General features: G+C 42.6%; 1 protein-coding gene across 1 annotated transcript in view; it reads right to left on the minus strand.

Moving 5' to 3' along the window:
• Positions 1–5734: 5734 nt before the first annotated feature.
• ZNF652 (zinc finger protein 652) overlaps positions 5735–25777 on the minus strand; it is a 250610-nt gene continuing 230567 nt past the window's right edge. Inside the window, exons 5-8 of the mRNA XM_082860865.1 lie at positions 24870–25017; positions 24394–24509; positions 23785–23929; positions 5735–15821 (exon numbers count right to left, since the gene is read on the minus strand). Coding sequence (XP_082716991.1) covers positions 15310–15821; positions 23785–23929; positions 24394–24509; positions 24870–25017 — 921 coding nt within the window. The 3' untranslated portion in view covers positions 5735–15309. The remainder of the gene's footprint in view (positions 15822–23784; positions 23930–24393; positions 24510–24869; positions 25018–25777) is intronic.

Here is a 25777-nt window from a genome sequence, read left to right on the forward strand (position 1 = left end):
CTCAGATCCATTCTTCCAGAGCAGGCAGTGAAGGGTATATTTGGAGCAAAGAGGCGAAAATTGACAACGGGCACAGTCCTTGTCTTCCTTTGGCAAGGCCAGCACTTCCCTGGCTAGATTATGTTGTGGCTTGGCCCTAGTTACTGGTTTGGTAGCCAGGAGGAGAGATGGAGTAGACTCAGCAAGGTGTGCGAGGCAGAGGTCTCTGCATCCTCTTTAAGCAAGAGGGGGAAATTAGTCTCTCCCAGGAAGGAGTGAACCACTTCTGCAGTACCAGAGGGTTCAGGGAGACCTGGGACTCCTTGGACTCAGATGTGTCCCCATTACAGACCTCAGGGTTCCATCCCTTCCCAACCAGTCCCCTGAACTTGTCATAGTAGACTTGCAGTGGACGGGAATTCAACTTTATCTGGAGGTCTGCTACTCCTATATTTAAGTCCTGGACCTGGTCTTCAGCTTTTCTGCTTTCTGACTGCAGGAGATGAGAGTTTCTCCTTATATGCTGCCAAGGCAGTTCGTTTTCTATTGCTGCATAACAAGGGGCCACAAACAGCTGTTCTAAACTACATCCACTTAGTATCGTGCAATTATGTAGGTGAGGAGTCTGGGCAGGCTGGGCTGGTTTCTGCTCAGGGTGTCAGGTCAGCTGTGGCAGCTCATAACATAATCATAGGAGTAGGGTCCCATCGAATTAACAGGTTCCATGGATAAGGGCACAGAATCTTGGAGGGCCAGTTTTAGAATTCTGCCTTCTACAGTCTACCCTGTGACCCCCGAAGATTCACATCCCTCCTAAAAATGCAAAATACACTCATCCCCTTCCAGTGTTCCCAAGGGTCTCGTCCTACTATAGCATCAATTCAAAATCCAAAATCTCATCTAAGTATCATCAACTCAAAAGTATGAAGTTTCATCATGTAAGTCAGGTGCAGATGAATCTGCTGAGTATTAGCCACTAAGTACAGCTCCTGGGCACAGTTCCTGTGCATCTAGGGACCTGTGACGCTAAAGAAATAAGTTATATGCCCCCAGCACACAGCGGTGGGACAGGCATAGGACAATGGTTGTGTTCTGGTTCAGAAAGCAGGAAATGTCACCAGTCCAAAGCAGCTGTTAAATCTAGTCAAGCAAACTCTATTAGGTTTCAAGGCCTGGGAACAACTCTTCATGGCTCTTGACTCTGCCCTCTGGGCTCTTGGATCCCCCCTCTTTACTTTTCATGAAAGACAGGACATGTTTGTAACTGAGACCTTTTTATCAAAGTGCTTCCTGTCAGTGAAATTTGGGGGACCCAAAAGCCTTCTTTCATTTTCTACTCTGTCTTTCTTTTCCTGTGGGTATAAATTTCTCAAGAACCTTGTGGGCTTTGCATTCATGGCACAGGGAATCGCTCCATTAGACAGAAGTCTCTCCCACATGTCTTTCTGGAATAATCCCTCTTCTATATTTGGCTTCTGCTGAGAAGGCTAAGGGGCAATAACCCCTGAGCTTCCTAGAGGACCCCTGGATTGATTGAGATCTATGTCAAATACCTTGATACAGATTGAATCGTGTCCTCCCAAAATTCGTACCTTGAAATCCTAACCCCCAGTACCTCGGAATGTGACCTTATTTGGGAATAGGGTTGTGGCAGAGGCAATTAAGATGAAGTCACCCTGGAATAGGGTGGACCCTTAATCCGATATGACTGGTGTCCTTATAACAAGGGTAAACACACACACACACACACATACACACACACACACACACACACACACACACACACACACACACACACACGGAGATGCCATGAGAAGATGGAGGTAGAGATCAGGGTGATGCTTCTATGAGCCACAGAACTCCAGAGATTGCCAGTAACCCTCCAGAAGCTAGGAGAGAGGCATGGAACAGATGCGCAGTCTTCAGAAGGAACCAACCCTGTTGACACCTTGGTCTTGGTTTTGTAGCCTCGGGAACTGTGAGACCATACATTTCTGTTGTTTAAGCCACCAAGTTGGTGGTACTCCATGGTGGCAGCCCTGGCAAACCGATACATTCCTTGATCTCTCGTGACTGGCTTTTAGATCTTTCTGAAGCCTCGGCGAAAGGTTGTACAGCCACACGCCAGGGCTTTTCTCTACGCCAGGGTGTGGCAGCCATTTCTGCATTTTAGTATCTTTTGCAATCTGGATAGGCTGAGAATTTCTCCAATCATCAAGTCCCAGTTCCTCTGAACGGTTCTTCCCATAATTTATTTCTCTCCTCTTGTATTTTACTCTCAGCAGCAAAAAGAAACCAGAAACCTGGAAAATCTCTGCTAAATATCCACATTCCTCGCTTACAAGTTCTGTTTTCCACGTAACTGCTAGACAGAACTCTGCTAAGCTTTCTGCCACTACGGAACGAGGGTTACCTGCCCTTCAGTTCCAATAACATATTCCTCACTTCCATCTGAGCCCTTACCGTCAGCGTCTTAAGTTCATCTTTCTATTAACGATCTGTTCGTGGAGACGGAGGCTTTCTCTAAGGCAATTTAGGATCTCTACATTGTCCTCACGTTCTTTTGACCTGCACTGTCTTTAATGTGCATATTTCTACTAAAAGTCAGTTCAAGGCAATCTACCTTTCTAGGTATTTGTTATGGCAGCCTGCTTCCAGGTACCCACACATGTTTTAGTTTCCTATTGCTACATAACAAACATCACAAATGAGGGGGACTTTCAACAACACAAGGCCCTCCGGCTTTCACACTTGCCTTCAGTTGGTGGTTAGACACCCTTGGCCACTCATTATCTTTCCCTAATGCGTCAGTGGTGCTCAGGACAGCCTTCAGATTCCACTGTCTTTAGAATTAGTACCTCCCCCGCCTCTCAAAAGCCTGTGATATCGCCGCCCCCCCACCCCCTGCCACCCCGGAAGTGCATTCCCTTTTACAGGGTCACCACTGATGACAGTTTGAACAGTTGTCCCACCTATCACTAGTGATAGTGTCTCCACCAGCTGCCTGCCAAGGGTACAAAATCCCGTTTCTGACTCTGCTTCCCCTAGCCAGTCCTGGTACCAACTGTATTAGGTCAGGTTCCCAAGAATCAAAACTTGGAAAGTCTTCAAAGAAGAAGGATTGGACAGAGGTCAAGTTGGGCCGAGTTGAACCGTGATGAATTCACAATAAAGGCCTCGGCTGATCTCACAGGAGCTCAGGAGAGGGCAGCTCTTCAAAATTTCCCCTTGAGGCAACAGGTCCGGGTCATTACACCTGTGTGCCAGCTAGTCATTGGATGTGGGCTGCCCTTGGGGAGGAGAGGAGGTGTGACTTTGGGGCAGGTGGCTTTCTTCAGCTGAGAGCCATTCCTGGAGAGAGACTCAGCTGAGAGCTGTCAGCACAAACGCTCTGGAGCAGCTGGGAGAATGAGTGCCTTGACCCTGAAGAGGGGAGAATCTGGGAAGCACACCACAGCATCCGCTGCAATCATTGTTTTCTCCATCTGCTAATAGATAACATTTGTACTTCATATTAATTTTCTATTGCTGCACAAATTACCCCCAAACTTAGTAGCTTAAAACAACAAACATGTATTATTCCATAGTTCGTTGGTCATGAATCTGACCTCAGCTTAGGTGTCTCTGGCTCAGGGTCACCAAGCTACTGGCTTGGGCTAAGTCACTTCTAGACTCTACTGTGCTGGAGAGCCCACTTCCAAGCTCACTCATGGGGTTGCTGGCAGGCTTCCGTTCCTGGACAAGTCCTCCATAGGCTGCCTTAAGTATTTTCATGACGTGGCAGCTGGTGATTGGAGAGGTAGAGACCATGACCAAGAGTCTTTTTGTAACTAATCTTGGAAGTGACACTGCATCACTTCTGTCATATTCCATTCCTGAGAAGCAAGTTGCGAAACCAGCCCAACCAAAGGCGAGAGGATTGCCCAGGGTGTGACTGGAGGTGGGGGCCACCCTGGAGCGGCCTGTCACAAATACTACCTGGCAAACACCAAGCTGAGCATTTTACCTGCACGGCTTTATTCAATCCTCACAGTGACCTTAAGGGAGTTGCTATTAATATCCTCCCTTGCAGATGTGGAAACAGGCGCAGAGTGGTTAGATAACTTACGGCCACAGAAGTGACGGTTAGGGGAGAAAAGGTCGAGCCCAAGTTTGTCTGTGAACAAGCCTGTGTGTTTCTAACTCTTATACTGTCTCCCCTGATAACATCTTGGGAAGGTCGATGTCATTGCAAAGATTGAAGCTAAGTAAGGGGCTACCATGCTTTAGGTGCAGGGACTGGGGGTGAGATGTACCAGTCAGAGGGCTCTAAACCCAGGCAGTACCTAACCCAGGAAGTTCTGGGAACACAGAAGAGCAGGCCAGAAATCTGGGTGGAGGGCAATTCTGAAATGCTGGCGTTCTTGATGAAATCAGCTGTGGACATGAGGAAACCCTCCTTCCTCTCCAAGTCCACAGTTGCTGAATAGGGATTGGAAATAGAAGTAGCAGGGTTACACATGAGCTAAAACTGTTACTTCGTCATGCCCCCCAAAGTTCTTGCATAACGGACTGTGCAGAATTATAAGCTCTTAGTAACTGTTAGACCTAACTCTGAGGGCGTTTCCAGGTTATCTTATTGCTGTGTAACAAACCACCCCGAATCTTAGTGGTTTCTAACAAAAATCATTTATTTCTGGTGATTCTTTGGGTTGGTGGGGCAGTTACTCTGCTGGCGTTACCTGGGCTCTTAAGCGTGCGTTTAGTTGGAGTGTCGGCTGACCTGAAGGGCCTGCTATGGCCTCAACCACGTGCCTGGAACCTTGACAGGGACAGCTGGGACCTCTTCTCTCCACGCCGTTTCTCATCAGTCAGGGGTCTCACCTGAGCTTCCTCAGTCACGTTCCAAGAGAATTAAAGGCAGAAGCTGCACAGGCTCCAGGACTTGCAACATCATTTCCCCACATTCTATTGGTCAAAGAATTCCTAAGACCGGCCCAGATTCAAGGGAGCTGAGAATGGCCACACTTCTTACTGGGAGTTTAATGGAAGGAGGGGCAAGGACAGACTACAGAAGGGTGTGGACACAAGGAGGCGTGACTCATCGAGGATCATTGTACCGGCGGTGGGTTAGAGGCCCCATGAGACAGGACTGACTGCAGTGTGCCCAAGATTTGACCTGTCTCCGCTGCAGGGCACCGGAATGAGAGATGGCTAATCTGTGCAGGGAGCTTCAGAGTTTGGACCCAGGCAGAAATAGAAACACGTAAGACTTAAAATGTTAGAAGATCCAGTTAAAACCACCCGATTCTGTAGGAAATTGAATTCAAGCTGCTGCTGGAATAAAATAATACACATATACACTGCTTTAGGAAAAGATTCTTCAAACTGCAGGTAGGGCTTAATGGGTCTTAAAATTAATTTAGTAGTTCATGATCAGCATTTAAAAAATAGAATAGAGGGCTTCCCTGGTGGCGCAGTGGTTGAGAGTCCGCCTGCCAATGCAGGGGACACGGGTTCGTGCCCCGGTCCGGGAAGATCCCACGTGCCGCGGAGCGGCTGGGCCCGTGGGCCATGGCCACTGAGCCTGCGCGTCCGGAGCCTGTGCTCCGCAACAGGAGAGGCCACAACAGTGAGAGGCCCACGTACCGCAAAAAAAAAAAAATAGAAAATATCAAAGTGCAGCACAAAGATATTTTTCTTGGATTTTTAATTCACTTTTATAAATAAATTCATAGATATGTATATTGGATAGCCAAGTAATGAGAAAATACATTTCTTACTATGGGTCACAGCCAAAGTTTGAAAGCCACTGATTTAGTATACACTGGGGTAGGGGGAATATCTACTTTATATTCATGAAAAAAGTGTGTTAACATCAGCATCTAGTCAGAGTTACAAGATGATAAAGAATAAGAATGGTAATTCTATGAGTTGGGCAGTTTTGTTCCGTTCTAAGAGGTTTGAAACAAAAGGAACCTTGAACAAGATTTCCTTTCTCTGTGCTTAACTCCCTCACTGGAATCCTTAGACAGAAAGAAACGGTAATCCTGAGCTTGAAAGGCTCGATAGAAAATAGTTGATCCTCCAGTGGCTACAGTAATAGCTCTGAGGGCAAGCCTCACTGTTGGAGAATTATTTACTTGTTTGTTGTCAGGTTTCCTCCACTGGAACACGGGCTCCATGAGAGCAGGGACTGTGTCTTGTTCACGGCTGAACCCCCGGTGGCCAGGTCAGGGCCCAATACGTGTTAGGCACTCCATAAACATTTGTGGAGTAAACAAATGAGTGCACGAATTAATGGGAATCGGGGAAGGAAAAGGAGCCTCATCCAGGTACCACATTTTATAATCCCTGCTTTTCACTGAGTGTACTTTGTAAGCGCTTTCCATCTGTCTTCTTTTTCTTCAAACTGATTCAGAACCCAGTCATGATCCTTTTTTTCAAATACTGTTTTCTAGGATATGTTCAGATTATTGTTCAGCTAGACAGAGTAGTGTTACTGAAACCAATCAGCACTGAGCCAGGCAGCACAGAATAAAAGAGAACTAATCACTCTAACTTTGGCCAGCAGCCTTGAAAACATGTTACCCTTCATAAAGAGGTCAGCAGGATTTGTGGGCTGGCCAGTCTATTATGAGGACTGTCACATGAGGATAAGGAAGGAAGAAATGAAGTGAAGAAATACACACAATGGATATGACTACTTTTTTTTTTTTTTTACTGTGAACATTAGCATTAAGTTGGTTACCGTACACATCCAAAGGCCCAGCATCTCAGAAATATCATGAAGTGGCACACCTTGTACCAGAGTCTCAGAAGAATAAAATAAACAATGCTACATCAAGTGGTTAAAAATACACAAAAAAGTAGTTTTAACAGTCTATAAATTTTTTATACTTAAAATCATGATTGAGTTGAAATTAAAAAGTGCATTTCAATTGCTAAAAAAATAATATTGGTATAGTTAACACAAGGGGGGAAAATCAGTACATTGAGGGATCTGACAGGATGCTGGAATACAGAGGACTCAGGGAAGCTGGGCAAGTTTGGGGACTCAGGAGGGAAGCTTGGTTCCCCCTCCCTACGGTTCCCTGGGGCCAAGCAGCTCTCCTCTCCCCAGTATCTTTCCCATCTTACGAGATCCTGTCCTATTACCTGTCACCTCCCCAACTGAAAGACTCCTCTAAACTTCTTCGCAGCACGAGAGGTACCTGTCCTACATGAGTCCACCTTCACCTTCAATTGCGTCCTCACAGAGGTAGGAGAGGGACACTGCCCTCTTCTGGACTTGACACAAGTACCCCAGCTACATGGCCTTAATCCTTATGACCTAGCAGGCAGAACAGGGACCAAGCAGCTTCTGTTTTGTCAAACTCCTTTGGACAAATGTTCAACATTCAACAACAAGCTTTGTAAACCTAACGCTGAACAATTCCTGGCAAGCAAACTGGATTTTTTTCTTTAAGAAAAGAGGAAAAGTGCAAGTGATTTCAGTACTGTTGGGGAAAACAAAAATACAGACAGACAAGTTACACCTGGCCCCCTTGTTACCTAAACCAATCACAGCTTCAGTTCTGGTTTTTGCCAAGTGCTGGGGTTACAAGTGGATGCCTCTATCTGTCTGTGTTGCTCAGGGTCAGACTTGGCTGGGGAAAAAGGGCCAGGCAGGTATCTGTTCCCAAGGCCATTCCAGGTGCAAATGCCTCCTGGCTCTACGGGCTGAACAGTTAGGGTCTGGTGTTTCCTCTTAGTTGACGACTGACCTGCTTCTTGTGAGGAAGGTGCTGCTATGAGCACAAACGAAACTTGTGGTCAGAGAGCTGATGAGAGTTAGGAGCGCTAAGACAAGTAACTGACACAGAGGGAACACACACTGAATCCTACCCGGGAGGAGCGGCTGCTGCAGGGGACTCCCTACAGGTCAGGACACAGGGCTGACCCCGCTGACTTGGTCCCTGCTGTAACAGACATCTGCTTGGAGCAGAGAAGGTAAGAAGCACTTCCTCATTCATACTCCAGAGCTACCCCTGCCGCTCGTGTCCTTCTCAGAGATGTAATGGCCCTGCGCTGGCGGTGGGACTTGGGAGAAGAGAAGTAAGGAGGGTGGCCTTCCTGCTCTGCATTTAGCACACAACGGATCCCCCATGGGAAGGTTCTGGCTTTCAGTCTCTGGCACCAATATGTAAAAAGGCTAATTCAGATGCCTGACCCACAAGGACCTCTGACCCACATATCAACCTTTGTTTCCATCATGAAGGCTGAGCACTTAGTAATAAGGGAAAATGTCTTAAAAACCAAGATCTATAAATAAATATTGAGCCTAGAGAGAATATTCTATAAGAGACTTAAAAGCGGGATCTTTCTTTAGAAGGCAAGAATAAAGAAGCTAAAGTATTTTGTTGCTCCCTTGTGGACAAAGCCAGTACTGCTGGTGGAGCAGAATCATGCTGCCCATGTCAAGAGGAAGATGCATACTCGAACGTACGGAAGATTGAGAAGAATTCATCTGATTTTCAGAGGCTGCATAGATATGGTTGGGGATACAACTTCAGCAGTAAACACCAAAACTACGCCACACGGTTTCTTTCTTTTTTACTTTTGGAACAAGTCTAATGAGTTGAATAACGAAGCACAGAAAAGATATTTCTAGCATAGGCTGCAGCTTCTAAAAGAACAAAATATTTCCCACCAGCTTCTGAATGCGATTAAACGCAGCCTCAAGCCCTACGCAGAATGTGAGTTGGTGTCTCTGGCCTTGTGATCACACGGTCCCTTTTCACCTGTAAAAGTCAGGTAAGAAGGAAGCTGTGTTTGCTCAGAGGAGCTGGATATTTAGAAACAACTTGATTCTTTGGCACATCCGCTCTAGAGACAGGCTCTTTGGTTGATCAAAACCAACAATGCAAGTTCCAGATTTCCTTCCAAAGTTAAGCAAAATTCAGCTCCTACCCCTTCTTGCCCCATCCCCAAAATCATTTTCAAGTAATTTGTAACAGCCCTGATCTCACCAGGGAAGCTCAAATAGTGTGAAACTAGAAGGTGGAGGAGATACTTCTTAGAGGCAAAGGCCCTTTGATACTCGTGCCAAACGTCTCCTACGTACAAAGACATGAAACAAGCCAACAGTCTGTCTCAGGGATGTGGCTCCTCAGGTGTGAGCGCCCCCACTCCCCCACTCCCCGCACGGCTCTCACTGCTGTGCTGCCTGAGAGTCCCAGGAGAAAAGCCACAGATTCAAAGTGGTTACTTTAGGTAGCCAGTTACCACCCAGAAGAGGCAAACTTCTAGGTTTGGGGACTATCAAGGCATACTAAAGCAAGAAGATTTCAAACAACAAGAAACTCTTGTCACTTATTTCTGTAGAAATCTACTTTTTGCACTTTGTAAACTAGTATTCCCATTCCAAACAACCAGTGACATCTTCAAATGTCTTGAATTTATTCATTATCAAACATAAGCATTCTCACAATATCACACCATCCCACCATAACATACTGTCGCCAGATAAAAGGAACAAGAATTTATTAACAGCTGCCTTCTTAGACTCCCACTTCACGTGGTTGTTAGTTAGCCTTGAAAACCTGAGTATTAGTATCATCAACTTTAAGGAAAGAGGCATGACGCTTTAAGTCAGAAAGGAAAAATTTCGACTAAGGCCAAAATACTCAACTCAATAGCTTTCATTCACTTAAAGAAAAAGCAATCTAATTTCCTCATTTTAATGAGGTCTATTTGTTTTCAGTTTGGGAGGAGAACTGAAAGGGAGCAAGACACCTGTACGCAGCACGAACTGCAGTTCTGACCGTGAAAGATGAGCCAATCGCTACAATGTTTTATCAGTAAGGTGCTCATATCACATGGAGAACACACCGAAACCTCCTTTTTATGACATCCTTCATATACTACGTATCAACGATATTTTAAAAATTAATTAGATGTGAACAAGTAGAAGAGAGTAACCGGAAGTTTTTGAGGGACAGAAGGATGAGAGAGGCAGATCAAACATCAGTAAAGGACTTCTGATAAACCCAGAGAGCAATTTTAAATTGATTTGACTAAAATAACATCATGGGTACAACCTGGCCAAATGTTTCTCGAAGAGAGAGAGCGTATCAGAACAGGGCATAGCAAGAGCAGCAATCTAGATCCCTTAATCAGAAAGGGGAGGCATTTCAGGAAGACTAAGACGAGAAAAAGATGTTCAAAAGAGATACTCAATGACCTTTCATTTGAAAGGAACATCTACTTTCTGGTGAAAGAAAGGAACGTGAGCAGTTAAGATAAGGATAAATAAAGCCTTTCATCACTAGAGATGTAACACGTGAAGAAATAAGATATACATAAAAGTTTAAAATGTAATCTAAAAGTGACACGGGGGAACAAAACAGAAATACATAAAAAATTCACATCCAAGGTTTTAGAGCTAGTTTGTAGAGACAAATCAATTGGAATAAGAGTGAGTTCCAATACTCATGGAGGATGAATAATCAGAGGTAGGATTTAGATCAGGAAAAGAATGTTCCATGATGCTGGCTTTTTGAAGGCACTCAAGAACAGAGTGAGAGAGACTGAAGCTGCAGTGAGATAATACAGGACCAGTGAGAGACGCACACTCACTAATCTGTCATAAGGAAATAAAAACAACTCCAGGAGCACTATGACGAGACATACAGTATCAAGTTATACACAGAGTCTAACAAGGGAGAAATCCGCTTTGTAAGTAGCTTCTTACAACAATATAGCTTCTACTTAGGGAAGGAGAAAGAGAAGTTTGTTCTCCCGATATGCAATTCTGCAAAATAGCTTAATGAAAAAGTTGATAAGTGGTACATTATCTAGTTCTTTAAACAAATTTACTGAGGCTAAGGCTTCAGAGCTGGGACAACCAAGGAGTTTGATTTGCCTTTGAATCTTGCAACACCTATCCTCTAAGACAAAAAGATCTGATCACAAAGTCTATAAAAAGTCTAGAGAGTATAAAAGTACAGAACTATGAAAGTAGATATATCGATGGCAACTTTTATGGCTTCCATAGAAAGTGTAGAGAGGATCTCTGGTTTGCTTTATCGAGGTAGCGTCCAGGGTTGGAAGGTCATTGTTACGTGTTATAAACACTACAGATGACAGAAGCAGGTTAGCTAGGGTGTCGCTAGTACATAATAATGCCAGTATCTCTAGTGGCTAATGACCTTTCATTCCTGAAAAAAATGATCTTTTGGGAAATTTCCTATCTTGGTTTAGGTAAATGAAAATTAAAACCCAATATTTACTTGCTCAATTTTATAGTCTGAAGAATTCCAAGTGAGTTGATTTTTGTAATGGGAGATAGTTGATAAAATTCTTAGGTGTAACTTATCCCTTTTCCATCAAATACTTCCCATACGGTCTGCAACAGCATCGAAATGTTCATATGTGGATCAGCGATGTAATAAAAGTTGTCTCTTCTATGCAGTAGCTCAAACAGATGGGTTTCTCTAACTTTAGTTTTCTTCTCTCTCTCTCTCTCTCTCTCTTTAAACATTAAAACCCCACCTACCATTCTGTGTTTCACTAACGGAAATCTTCAAGATGTGGTAAATATAATACACGTCTGCAATGGGTTTCTATTTCTGCTTGATTTTCTTAAGATTTAAAACTTCCAGTGAAATAAACATTAAGCTGAACAAGCATATCCATTCCAAAAACATAAAAAGTGAAAAAAATTTCAAGAAGTAGAAAAAGTGTACGAGCATGTCTTCAGAGGATTTTGCCTCCAGTGAGTATATAAGGGACAGTCAGATTACAGGGAGCATTCTAACCACGACGAAAAGGTACTTTCAACCAATGTAGTTTTACAAAAGATGGTACAACTGTGGTAATATCCACGCTCAGTCATTAATTTAGAACGGTTAATGGAAAAACGGCAGACTGTAAAAGTAGACACAACTGATTTGCAAAGGTTACTTTGAACCACTGTAGTAAAGTTTTATGTGGAGCCTTCCCTGCTTGCTAAAAATAAGGATCAAGTCACAAATATACACGGAAAGGAAGCCACGTGCTTTGAAACCGTTCATCTTATTTTCTTCATTCAGATGTAAAGTCTGACTCAGTATGAGCCCGCCCCACTCAATTTGAGAAAGCAATGAGCAGCCTTTCATCCAGGCTAAGGAAGAGTTTATATTTGAATGATAAATCTATGAGAAAAGAATAGAAAAGTGCAAAAAAAATTTGAAAAGCAATAGCAACTCAAGCTGGGAATTTTCAAGTAAGTCTTAACTCTAGCAATGATACAAGCCTTTGAAGACAGTAGAATTAAGTCAGGAGAAACAGCCTCAATTTGGTATCTATATAATGCTGAAATGTGGCCTTTGTTGTCTTTAAAATTTAAGTACAGATGAGGGCTGAGAACTCAAACTCCTCCACAGTTCTTTTTTTCATAAACAGATAACAAGTAGTTAATAAGTTTTGAATAAGTCACAGGGTGCTGTACTATAGGTGGGAGGGAACACACCATATATAAATGCAACTTTTATTTTAGTAAAGGACCCCAATCAAAATTTTAACCCTGAGTTTGAGTCTTAAGCGTGTTAAACCTGATGCACGTATATGTTTAAGGCTTAATTCTTCAGTTCTTCTATTCAGAAGCATTAATGGTATGAATATTCTTAATGCATTTCATTAGGCATATGTAATATGACACTGGTGAGGAGTCATTCATTATATTCTGAGCAGTTTTCCCGAAGACCACAAACCCCAAATCAGGGAGGGTATGCTTATCTAGGGGAAAAAAATTGGAAGTTTCCAGATTGTTCCACAATACATTTCACTAAGAAATGTATTGTTTGACAATGCTGATTTTTAAAAAAAGATAATCCTTTCTTTGCTTCTGTTAAGGGTGGTGGTGGTTATTTGCTTAATATTGGTTTTCCTATGTAGTAGCTATTTTCTTATGGCTATATTCACTTGAATGGAAAATCAAATATGACTACCTGAATTTTCCAGTGTGTAATTATAGTACACCTCATAAAATGGTTGATTCAATGGTCTCAAGTCTAGAATTCAGAACTGCTGCCCAATATTGTAAATTTATTTAGAACAAAATAAGGTATAACCAATTAACTAAGCTGTAATTTACATCTTAAACATCATTTTAATATTACAAGCTTGGACATGAAATAATGGTATGTCCACACATATACCACACATGGTATATCCACAAACTTGTCATGGAACGCCAAGGAGACTGTGTAAATAAGGGAAGGCAGCCACTAAAGATATAACAGTCATAAGTAAGGAATTAACTTTTCTTATTGGTTTGGGTACTTGAGTGTTCCAAGAATGTATACAAATATTTTAAACCACATTCCTTAGAAGTTACATCCAGAAACAGGAAAAGTATGTCTTGAGATACTTTTCCGCCTCATTCCCAAATTTTCCTATGCTCATTATAGAAGACAAAGGCAGTAATCAGAAGGAAAAAATCTGGAAATATTAAACCAAAAAGCTAACAGAGAATGCGACATTTTAAAAATAGGGACTTAACCTCAATGGAAGGAGTTCCAGTTTTCCTACCACAGAGCTAATCAGCCAGAAAAAGTGCTGTAAGTCTATCTGCACACTTAATATTAAAAATAAAAAAATAAATAAAAGTCAGGGTTCTGATTCAGGCAAAGATTTAAAACCTTGAGGAAAGAAAAATGAAGAAATTTCAAGATTAAAAGAATGAGAGAGAGAGAGAGAGAGAGACCTCGCTTTGAAACTCAGTTCGCTGAGATGAAAAATTACAAAATTTTTATCTACACTGAGTCTGGATAAATGTGATCAGTTAAATATAACCAATCTGTCAGCCCTTCTGTTCAGCCTTTCTTATAATGAGCTCCTGACTGACCATGCTCTTTAGAAGTTACCCAAACTCTTTCAAACCTGCCCCATTTGTGGCTCTCCTTATCACCAAGAAGGCTGCTATCACATCATCGCTTGCAGAGGCCAGGGCAGCAAAACGTCGTTTTCTCTCTCTCACCACAATTTAAACTGTGTTAGAATAGCTCGAAGTTGTGACTACATCCATGGATAGAAGAGACATTTTAGAAGTCATAACCAATTTGTGTTCTTATCCAAATTTCTCAGCCGCTATCAGGCAACATCATGTTTGTGATTTTAGTGTACTATTTTATCTTTTTGTGACAATTAGAAAAATAAAGCAACCTTAAAGTGAGCAGTGTATTAGGAGACTTCAGTTGGTCGTCCCACAGAGGCTGAACCTGAACACATTTCTGGGGGAAGCGAGACGTGACTGAGAGGAAACAGCCTCCGTCACCTCCTCCTCTTGACGGCGAGCAGCTTTACTCAGATTTTCAAAACAGGCCAGCTTCAGGTGACCTCCCTGGAAAAGGCTCAACCCTCTGCAAATCATTCCATTCAACGTGCTAACTGAACCGAACGACACGTGGAGGACACAGCATGTCCGTGAGCCTAACAGGCCCCCGAGTGTTAAGCAGAGATTAAAAAACTACCAAGGACTTATGCCAGATTCCGAAAGCAAAACCTCATTTTCGCAGTAACCTGGTCTGGAGACCCTTTCAGATACGTCTAGTCTCTGAAGCACCTTTGAGTTGTACGGATGTAAGAATAACTTTGAACTATAGAAGTTATATGCATCTTTAAGAATCACATTTTGATGATTATAAAAATTTTTTCTATTTTACAACATAGGTCCAGCTACACTGAAAAAATTACACTGCTTATTGAAATACATTTCATTTTAGAAACAGACTACTAAAGAAGTCTATACAAAAACTCTAAAATAATTTCTGTAGTAAAATAAAGAGTGCATTAGGAGAGCTACACAAAGAAGAAAATTTTCTGTCTTTCTCTATAATGCTTGATATACTGTGAAACACGGCTAGCTCGACTCCGAAGCCAGCACCGAAAGCCGAAAAGAATGTTACGATACACAGTGATACAATTAATGCTCTGGATTAATGTCACAGCCTTCCCGATTAGTACAAAGGAAACCAGGCCTGTCCCCTCTTTGAGGAGAAGTCCAGGATATAAAAGCAAGCATACCTCATCAGCTGATATGAAATTATAAAATTCCACAAGTCTGAGTATTTGAAATTTATAAAAGTCACCAGAAAATGCAAGCAAATTGGGCTTTAGTTCGGTGGTTCCCTGGTTCGACAGTTCCCTCCGTGAGCTCAGGGTCTTCTCGTCCACTCCCTCGGATGCGCTGATGCACCAAGACAATGACAAAGCTCTGGGTGGAGGCTGAGGAGAGTCTGACAGCTACAGAAACGCTCACCAACCCCCACTCTGCAAACTCACACCGGGGCACGGAACTCGCGGAGAACACGTTTAAGGAGATGGATGTTAGTGATGCTGGGCTGAACTGTTCTTCTCTGCCAGGTGCCGCAGAAAGGTGTCCTCACCCTGGCCCCTGTTATTTAAAGGCTCACTCTTAAAGAGAGCTGGAGGTGGGGGGAGGTGAGGGACTGGGGGGATAGGAAGGTGGTGTGGGTGGTGAGGGTGTGCGTGGATGTGAAGGTGCGAGAAGGGGTGGGGCATGGGCCGAGGGGTTAGCGTGCTGACGGGGTTCATGCTGATGGGAGGGGCGGGGGTCGTGGGGGTGCTCCCCACAGAAGGAACTGGGGTGGCCGGGGAGGTTGTGAGTGGGATCTGGACAGCCGGCGGCACGTTCACGGGGCTGGTCACCCGAAAGCACTTCTCCTTGTGGGCCTTAAGCATGTTGGAGAAGCGGAACCGCTGGCCGCACACATCACACGGATAGGGCTTCTCGCCTGTATGAGTTCTGCGGTGCCTCTTCATGTTGGGGCGGCTGGTGAAGCTTTTGCCACAGATTTCACAGATAAAGGGTTTCTCTCCTGAGACGAACACAGACACAAAAACAGGATTAACACACTAGGCGGCAAGTATGTGCCCCAGCTATTCCTCATACTAAAAAAGGAGGTTGCCACTCCTCTCCCTTATGGCGTATTACATTCTAGTAGTCATAAAAGCGTTCCCCAAGGTTGGGACTTCACAAAAAGGAGCAGATACAACGAAAACTTACTTACAACCTACCATCTGGGCTTGGTTAAAAGAACAAAAAAGGCTTCTACAGTAGTGATCTTCCACATCCTACAGGACGAAGTGTTCAAATGGCTTTCCTGTGTCCCAGGGAACCAAGCCCACAGATGAATCTCTGCCTCTAAGCATAGGCGAGCTGATCTGTGAGCAATTTCTGACATTCCAACCCAGAGTAGGACTTTGCTGAAAATGTCTTGTGGAGGACATAAGTCTCCGCACGTCTACTCGAACACAATCCTTAGAATGCGGCTTACGCTTTGCTCTCTGGGGAAATTCTGGACTGACTCACCCTACAACACAGATTTCGCACCACAGTGTTTCTCTGCAGGCGGCTCTCCATTACGTGGGGCTGTCTGCACACCTGAAGAGCGCTCAGCCGTCCTGGCGCCAGACTACTTATATGCCCCCAAGAAATTCTGACCATCAAGAATGTCCCCACACCATTTCCAAACGCCCACGGGTGTGGGGAGGGTTGAGCGGCGGGCTACCGTTCTTGGTGGAGAACCACTGGGAAAATGAGCCAAAAAGGAAACAAACCCCCCTAGTTCTAAGGGCACTTAGGGAGGAAATTAGGTTTGGGTTCTAAGGGCTTAATTTTTAAACTTCCTAACTTTCCTTTGGGCTTACTGCTTAGTTCTATGCTATGTCTGCCTGCCTCTCTCCCCAGGCCACAGGGAGAAACAAAATGACGTTTGGACATACACGTCCATGGTCACTGCATCCAGAATGCTGTGGTGCGGTGCGGAATACCTGTCCACGTGTGCTTCAGCGACCATGTGCTTGTATTTAGCAACTCCTTCACCAATGCTCAGTGAATGTCGCTTGTATCTCTACTGTAGCTCCTGCTGCAAGAGTTTGCTCTCACTTCAATTATTACTCCCTTTGTTTCTAACAGGTGTCCTTATTCTACTCTGTATAAATAAGAGCTGTTGTGTATGGAGTCTTAGTGTGTGCTTGGCACTGTTCTAATCCCTTGACACCTTATTAACCTCTGGTGATCCTCACAGCCTTATGAGGTAGGTACGCTATTATCCCTATTTTACTGATGAGGAAATTAAGAAACTTGCTGGAGGTTCTACAGTCAGTGGAGAGGCAGGATTTGAAACTCTGCAGTCTGGCGCCAGACACGTAAAACAACGGCGCTTCACACCTCAATGTTTTGTGCATTCCTGAACACACAAAGGGAATGTTATTTTCTTACTGTTTTCCTCCACTTTGGGACTCCTTCTAACGCTACGAGCAAACTCCCCTTTATCCATATTGTAGTCCTTATTTCTTCTCTCTGCCTTTGAAAACTGACATCTCCTGTTGCTTCCTTCCATGGAAGCCAGACTTTTCCTCACTTCCCATGAGGGACTGAATCGAACCGTCAGGGGGGATCAGTTTTCTCCATAGTTACCGGTACTATTTGCTGACTATAATATTTCTTTTATCTTCCTACCTTTCATTATTCAATCACTGTCACTGCTAGGCTCTTCACTGTGATTCACACACATCTTTCTAGATAAATTCTGTCCTGGCTTGTGTTCCTTCCTTTAAATCTATTTCCTCCAATTAAAAACTTCAAATTCTATGTTAAATGGAATTGATTAAATCAGCTGCGGTATGCCCATCTAATGGAGAGTACCACTAAAAACAACATTATAAAAGTATAGAAATGTAGTTACTGACATGAAAATCTATAATCTATTATCTATAGTCCATTAAGTAAAACAAGCAAGTTATGAACACGTACGCATGGTATTATCCATTTTTAATGAAAAATACGTGTAGGAACATATGGAAAGAAATACAACAAATGTTACCAGTGATCGTCTCTAGATAATGGGATTATGAGTGACATTTTACTCTATTTTTTTTTAATTTTTTAATTTATTTTTTACTCTATTTTTGATGCTTATATGTACTTCCTGTTTTCTAAAATAAACATGATTTACTTGTATAATAAAATGTTTTAAAAGCACACCTGTTTGATAACCTATCAATCCCCCTGACCCCGTCCTCCTTGACTCTCCAGAGTTAACAGTCTTCATTGCTAACAGCCATGCGGAACCAGAGCCTAAGGACCTAATGTTTGAATTATTAGTTTAATACAAGCAAACATTCTCCACTTAATTCACTAATCACTTCCTAGGTTCACTAGACACTTTATTCATTGACAGTTTACTTAATGTATGGACATGTAACCTTCTGTTATGTGCCCAAACCTGGATCCCGTCCTGGATCTCTCTCATCGTCCATCTCTCATTTGTGGTCTTCTAGGCTATAATGATTTCCCGCAGAAAGACTAAAAACTATTAGAACTGGCCTACCATAAATCCATGTATTCAAATTTAAATGGGTCCTTTTAACTACTTAGTAATCTTTTATCCATTTCTTGATGTCCTACCAAATTTTCCACATTTGTTACTCCAGACATAAACCCACAATCTCCCCCAACTCTAACTCTCATTATTCATGAGGCCCCATCTCCTAACTGTGCTAATGACTGACGATAAGGTTTCCCTGAAACCTCAAGGTAAGATTACAATGAGGCTGAAACAGGAAGAATCAAAATGTAACATCTGAAATCAACCACCTGCACCATGTCCCACTTTAAGGAAGTGCTAGTAAATGGGTGGCTGGAGGAGGTACTAACAGCTAAGTCCATCAAGGTAACTAGAAAGCACGTACGTCAATACATCTTATGACGTAACCTAACTGTTACATACAGATAAAGCTAACCTGATTATAAGAAACGGTACTGTAATGAGTCTGAAGAACGCACGTAATAAATGAAGACAGAATCTGCAGGGAAGATAGAAAGAGCAGGAATTCGGCTACTTAGCTGTCTTTTGAACTTTCAAAGGAAAAAGTGATCTGGCCAATGAACACAAGCACCCCAGTCTGCTTATGAATATCCTGCAGCAGCGTCAGAAATCTGTGCATCTATATATCTGGCCTACCATCACGTTACAATCGTTCACCTGGATTACTGCAATATCCGCCCGACTGGTTTCACCATCTCTATTCTTGCTCCCCATCCTCCAATCCACTCTCCACACTGTAGCCAGAGCGACCTTTCAGATGTGTCACGTTCTGCTTAAAGCCACTGAAGAACGTCCCACTGTCCTCAGAATAAAGCTCAAACTTTTTTACATGGCTTATTCTGTGATGCGGTACTTGCTTACCGCTCTCCAGTACCGAGTCTTACTATACTCCCTGCCTCCCCTCCTCCCCCCATCCATCAAACTCTAACCAACTTCATTTAGTTGTACTTACTGTGCTCTCATCACCAAACCACTGTTGTGCCTTGCCTGTCTATCACCCCAACGTGACTGTAAGCTCTGTGAATCTAGGGACTATTTCAGTCTTGTTCGCTACAGTAGCCCCATTTAGTAGATTCTTGATTAATATTTATAAATAAATATTAGTTAATTCTAAGACATGCCTTTCCCCCCAAATATTTACATCTGTGAAACTGACATATACCATAACCATCGGTGACGTGTCATTCTTTAATTTGCAGCATTTTCTTAGTGATAGATAAATGAGGTTTGTCTTAAAACTGATGGCTTCTTGGATTCCATGAAGGATGGTACTCACAATTAAGATCACTCAATTACCTTCCTTTGCTGTAATTTTCTGTCCCTGATGATCTTGTGATTATAATTTAGCTTCTCATATAAATTTATTTTAGGCAAAGAATATTCAGACCAAAGAACATAAGAGTTCGGAAGCACTTGTCACTCAGGCTTTTCACTGTAAATTAGCAACTTTATTTATATATTATTAAGATTGTTTAGCACAGATCAATCCCTCTGACCCTCATCTGCTCGGGTACACTGACAAATTCTGGAAGCTGAGAACCAGACTCTGGGATGGTGCTCTTTGCCCTCATGATGTCCTGCGTATCCCTCCATTTTATTACTTGCTTCATTAAATTTGTATCAGAGTAACTAAGTATGTGTTTCTGGAGTCAGACTGCCTTGGACAAGTTCTTTACTCTCTGAGCCTCATCTGAAAAATGAAGATAATAATAATAGGTTATTGCGATAAGTTAGAAATTCGAGGAAAGTGCTTAGAACAGTATTTGGTACATGGCGGACATTCAGTGCATTTTAGTGCTGCTATTATCATCACCATCATCATCACTACCACTGGACTGTGAGCTCCTTGAGGGCAAAAAACAGGTCCTGTATCCCTCGGCACTTAGCACTGTGCCTGGTACAAAGAGAATCAACAATTATTCTATGTTGAACTCACCCCATGTCCACACCATCCCAGGAAACCCTGCCTGAGGGCTGGTCGGCTTCCCTAGATAAGATCTACCTCACTCCTCTTTAACTGCAAAGAAACAGCCCAATCAGTGTCAGTTCCTGCAACGGCCTTAACCCCCACCAAAACATACTCTAAATGTGGTTTCATCCAGCCTTAAAAGACCTATCCCTTTTCTTCTTTAAAAGCTAACCCTTCTCGGATCCTTTCAGGTACTATTGTAATCCTTATTTAGTACCAAGGAACCAGAGGCCTACAGGGGTTGCATAATTCACTTAAGGTCACACTGCTAGTGAGCGGCAGAGCCAGGTGTGTCCAACTCCACCATCCAGCGCTTTCCCAGTGTGAGCATTACAAACAATACTAAAAGGCAGATGCAAACCAGGGAAAAGGATTTTAATATCGGTGTTAGACAAGGTCCCATATAAATATATACAAAGAGCTATATATATAAAGAGCTATCATAAACAATAAGAAAAAGCCAAACACTGCAATGGCAAGATGAATACAGAAAAGGCACAAGCAATTCAGAAAAGAAAATATACTGATACCCAACAAGCATATGAAAAAAAATGGTCAATCTTACTTAGCAATTAAGTGCAAATTAACACAGTAAGAAACCATTTTTCACCTATTAATTCAACAATGATTTTACTTACCATTGGATAGGGTTGGGAAAATGGGTATTTTCACGCGCAGCTGGTAAGAGTGTATGTGGATGGCTATTTTGCAATACATACCACCAAGTCTTAAAACTATACACATCCCTTTGCCCTAATAATCCCATTTCTAGGAATTTATCCTAAGTAAATAATCATGGCTGTGTTAGCCACAAAGTTGTTTGTCACAGTATTATTTATAACAGTAGAAAAATTGGAAATAGAAATCATCTAAATGTCCAAAAGGGAACTGGCTAAATAAAATAGAGATAACATCCTTAACAGGACCACTGTAAAGGTTATACTGATTAAATGAGATAATGTATGTAAAGTATTTAAGATAGTACTCAGCATACATGTGCATAATAAATGATGGCTATTATTACGGCAAATTTATAAGAAGGACTATTATACAACCATTAAAATGATATTACTGTTAATGACATAATACAGTAAAATAAAAAGCAGGTTGTAACAGAGCGTAAAGACCCAACTTTTGGGCTTCCCTGGTGGCGCAGTGGTTGAGAGTCTGCCTGCCGATGCAGGCGACATGGGTTCGTGCCCCGGTTCGGGAAGATCCCACATGCCGCGGAGCGGCTAGGCCCGTGAGCCATGGCCGCTGAGCCTGAGTGTCCGGAGCCTGTGCTCCGCAACGGGAGAGGCCACAACAGTGAGAGGCCCGCGAACCGCAAAAAAAAAAAAGACCCAACTTTTGTGTTTTTACTATATACATGAACGTATAAACACTTATGCATAGTATCTATATGTATATTAAGAAACTATAGAATTAAAAAAATATGTGCTAAAATGTTAACAGTAGTCATCTCTCATTGATAAGATTATAGATCGTTTCAATTTTCATATTTTCTAATATACTTTAATAAGTATGTACTACTACTTTTAATGAGAAAAATAAAAACTTAAGTGAATTTAGGTGGCTGTACTCCTTTAGAAGAAACAGGGAATGTTCAGCTTGCCTATTTGGTCAAAGAAGAATACTTAACATAAAGTTTTATTCAACTTATACATTAATCACAAAATGTACACTTCAGCTTCATATTATGGACATTCAAGGGCCTGAAGAAAGAAAGAAGGACAAAGGGGAAAGAAGAAAGAGTAAGAAACGCAGAAGGAGAAGGAGAGAGGGAGGACCCGGGAGGAAGAAGCACAGGGAGACGGGCAGAAAAGAGAAGGTGAGCGCAGAGGCTTAAGTGGTGGAGGTTCCTTCCAATCTTGCGACAAACATTTACTGGGCATCTACTATGTGCCAAGCACCGTGTGTAAATATGACGCAGCTTCTGCCTTCAAAAAAACTTATTTTCTGTCTAGTTCCATAGTTTCCTGCTGAATTAACAGAAAACTGCACCCTAAAAACTACTCAGAACTAAGAGCCTATCCAAGAGCCACCAGATTTTAAGAGGAGAATTTGTTAAAATACTCTGACATATCCTGCTATCCACTTAGGCTTCAAGGTTATCACTACCTTTTGAGATGTAATTTACGTAAACTCCTCTCATGGGTCTTCCTCTAGCTTATTCCTTGAAATCAGAGGTCCTGCTCTGAATGGGAAAGAAGCCCACCAGGCAGGTGTTTTTCTTTGGACTTAACAGAGATGGGAACTACAGAGGCGCAGCTACGGGCAGAACTTCCTCACCACTAGTTAAGCAGGGTAAGGAAGATAATGTCTTGTGGTTCTTTCTGGCTCTGCTACTCTGTAGACTAATAGAACCTAGAATCCTGTGATTAGATTTTATTTAGAAACTTGAAATATGTTTCACACTGTTCAATTTGTGCCAAGACAGCTAATTCCAGAGCGTCAAGATAAGACAGACGTACAATGCCCCAGTGTTTACAGGGGGCTATTATTCTAACTAGCTTCCTGGAGGCTGTGTGATCCAATGCTTTCAAGACTCAAATCGACCCTATGAAGCATATACCTCTGAAAACACAATGTAGTTAAAACACTACTTAAACTCATTTGATGGATGTGTTCGTAAAAAGTAGTGAATTTTGGTAAATAAAATCCAATCAAACTTTAAGAATATTGAGAGGGTATCCTATTAAAAACAATGTCCTCAGGGACTTCCCTGGTGGTGCAGTGGATAAGAATCCATCTGCCAATGCAGGGGACACAGGTTTGAGCCCTGGTCCAGGAAGATCCCACATGCCTCGGGGCAACTCAGCCCGTGCGCCACAACTACTGAGCCTGCGCTCTAGAGCCCACAAGCCACAACTACCGAGCCCGCGTGCCACAACTACTGAAGCCCGTGCGCCTAGAGCCCGTGCTCCGCAACAAGAGAAGCCACTGAAATGAGAAGCCCGCGCGCCTAGAGCCCGTGCTCCGCAACAAGAGAAGCCACTGCAACGAGAAGCCCGCACATCGCAAAAGAGTAGCCCCCGCTCACGGCAACTAGAGAAAGCCCGCACGCAGCAATGAAGACCTTAACGCAGCCAAAAATAAAATAAATAAATAAAACCAAAAAAAAAAAATGTCCTCCATTTTTTAAAGACCCAGAACCCTTTCCTTAGAAAAATAACACAGACACATATGCAAAACAAGTTTCATACAATTTCAGGAGATCCTGTGTCCCAAATAAAGAGTCCATCATCTTGAAGGAACCCACAGTTAAAAGGCACTAACAATCCTTTTTTAAATAAATAAAATTATGAAAGCCTAACTTTTCGGTATTATAAATTTGTATTTTTATATATCAGGTTTATTTAAGGCGGAATTTGCACTTAGAATGCAGACTCGTGGCTTAGAACTTTAAGTAAACAGACTCACAGGTGATCATTAACAAGTGCTTGAGACATATCTGTACCTTTCCCAAGAAATTCTTACCAGTGTGTGTTTTCATGTGTTCGTCGAAGTACTGCTTCATGTTGAAATCCTTGCCACACCACTGGCACATGAACTGTTTGTGCCCAATGTGGATGCTCATGTGGGAGCGTAGCTGGTACTTGTACTGAAACCTTTCGTCACAGTTCTGCATTGGACACAGTGGAGATTTTTGAATGCCAAGCATAGCAGCTTTACCTGCGCCCACCCTACATAGCCTGAGATTAGGTATATTTTTCATACTCAAAATAGAACCTGCTCGTGTCAACTATTTGGCTCTGCTATATTTCCGTAGCTGAGTTATAATAAAAGGGAAAATGTCCCAAATAATTATCCCTGAAGTATATCTAACTCTCTGAATCACTGAGAAAAGTAAAATGACTCGTCACGTGTTATTCCCAAACTTAACCTAATCTAGGTGAGTTAACTCTGTGTTAAAAATGACCGCTCTCTATCCAGCAGTGAGATAACGCAACGCTCAGAGCACGGGTCTGACGGCTCTGTGGAAACGCAGCCTCGTGCCTTGCACGAGGCACACCTCTCTCCCACGGCTCACCACGTAAACATAAGCCAGCCCCCATGCCTGGGCCTGGTGGGCAGCACATGCCTTACCTCGCATCTGAAGGGCTTCTCTCCAGAGTGCTGCAAGGAGTGCACCTTGAGTGACATACTGCGTTTGAATGACTTTCCACAGGTTTCACAGGTAAATGGCATGTCTTTCGTGTGTGCTGCAACACAGAACGCACTTATACTCAAAAACAGTCCACCAAAGGGCTCAAATGGGAAAAGAGATATGTCCTGCTGTAAGGTGGTCCTGCCATCTTAATTGATTGTTCTCTAATCTGTGAGGATTTAACGGCAAAGTTCTGAAGGAAAAAAATAACAACGTTGCAAAGAAACCTGGGTGTGGAAGACTCTACCATCCAATTTGGTGATGCTTACCGAAGACATGTTGTATTTAGTTTCAACAAGTCAAAACTGATTCAAATACGGCAGTTCCTCATATCCTGCCCAATCCAAAGTATAAAACACACCAAAAAACAAGGGAAAATTATAGGTGTACGAGAAAAGCAACAGAAAAGACTTACCAACCATGTGTTTCCGTACGTGAGCCATGGTATAGAATTTCTTCTCACAAATTTCACAGGAAAATTTCTTTTCTGCATATCCATGGACGATCTTGATATGTTCGTGAAGGGACCAGAGTTTCTTGAATGATTTATTACAGGAAACACACTGAGCAGGATAAATAGAAATAATCTTTATTTATAGGAGCTTCCAGAAAGCCACGCCTGCTGACTGGCAGCTGAAATGGGTGTGCCTTATTATTATTATTATTATTATTTGGCCAAGCTGCACAGCTTGCAGGATCTTAGTTCTCCTGACCAGGGACGGATTGAACCTGGGACACGGCAGTGAAAGCGCCGAGTCCTAACTACTGGACCACCAGGGAAGTCCCACGAAACGGGTGTGCTTTAGATTCGTGGCACAGGCCAGAATCCAAAACAAATCCACGGAGTCCAGATTCCAACACCAACGTCCTTATGTTCTATTTTCCAAGATGAATTTTTTTAGAGACACTTTGGGAGTATGAAGACAATGGCAAAACGTAAGGCAAAAAGGAAGTTCCACTAATGTCAAAGAACTGACCGAATTAGCATTATACCTTTGACAAGAACCTTCAAGTTTCTTTTTTTTAATATATGGATTACCAAGAGCAGCTGTTTCCTACACGTGGGTTACTATGCAGTTAATACGTGTTTTCCAGAGAATACAAACTAATTTTAAATGAACATAAATAAAGACAAGATAAAGCGTACGTTAATGGTTATATATCTGTAGAAATATAACAATGTTTTTGTAGCTTAGAGAATGCATTTGGAGTCTTCATTGACACAAATTATTGAGATTTCATTATATTTTCCCAAATCTAATTTTCTCTACTAAACATTCCCCCCTGGCAGAATTTAATATGACCCCTCAGCTGTTGGCCTCA

Source organism: Leucopleurus acutus, assembly GCF_964270905.1.
Source record: "Leucopleurus acutus genome assembly, chromosome: 19".
NCBI lineage: Eukaryota > Metazoa > Chordata > Mammalia > Artiodactyla > Delphinidae > Leucopleurus > Leucopleurus acutus.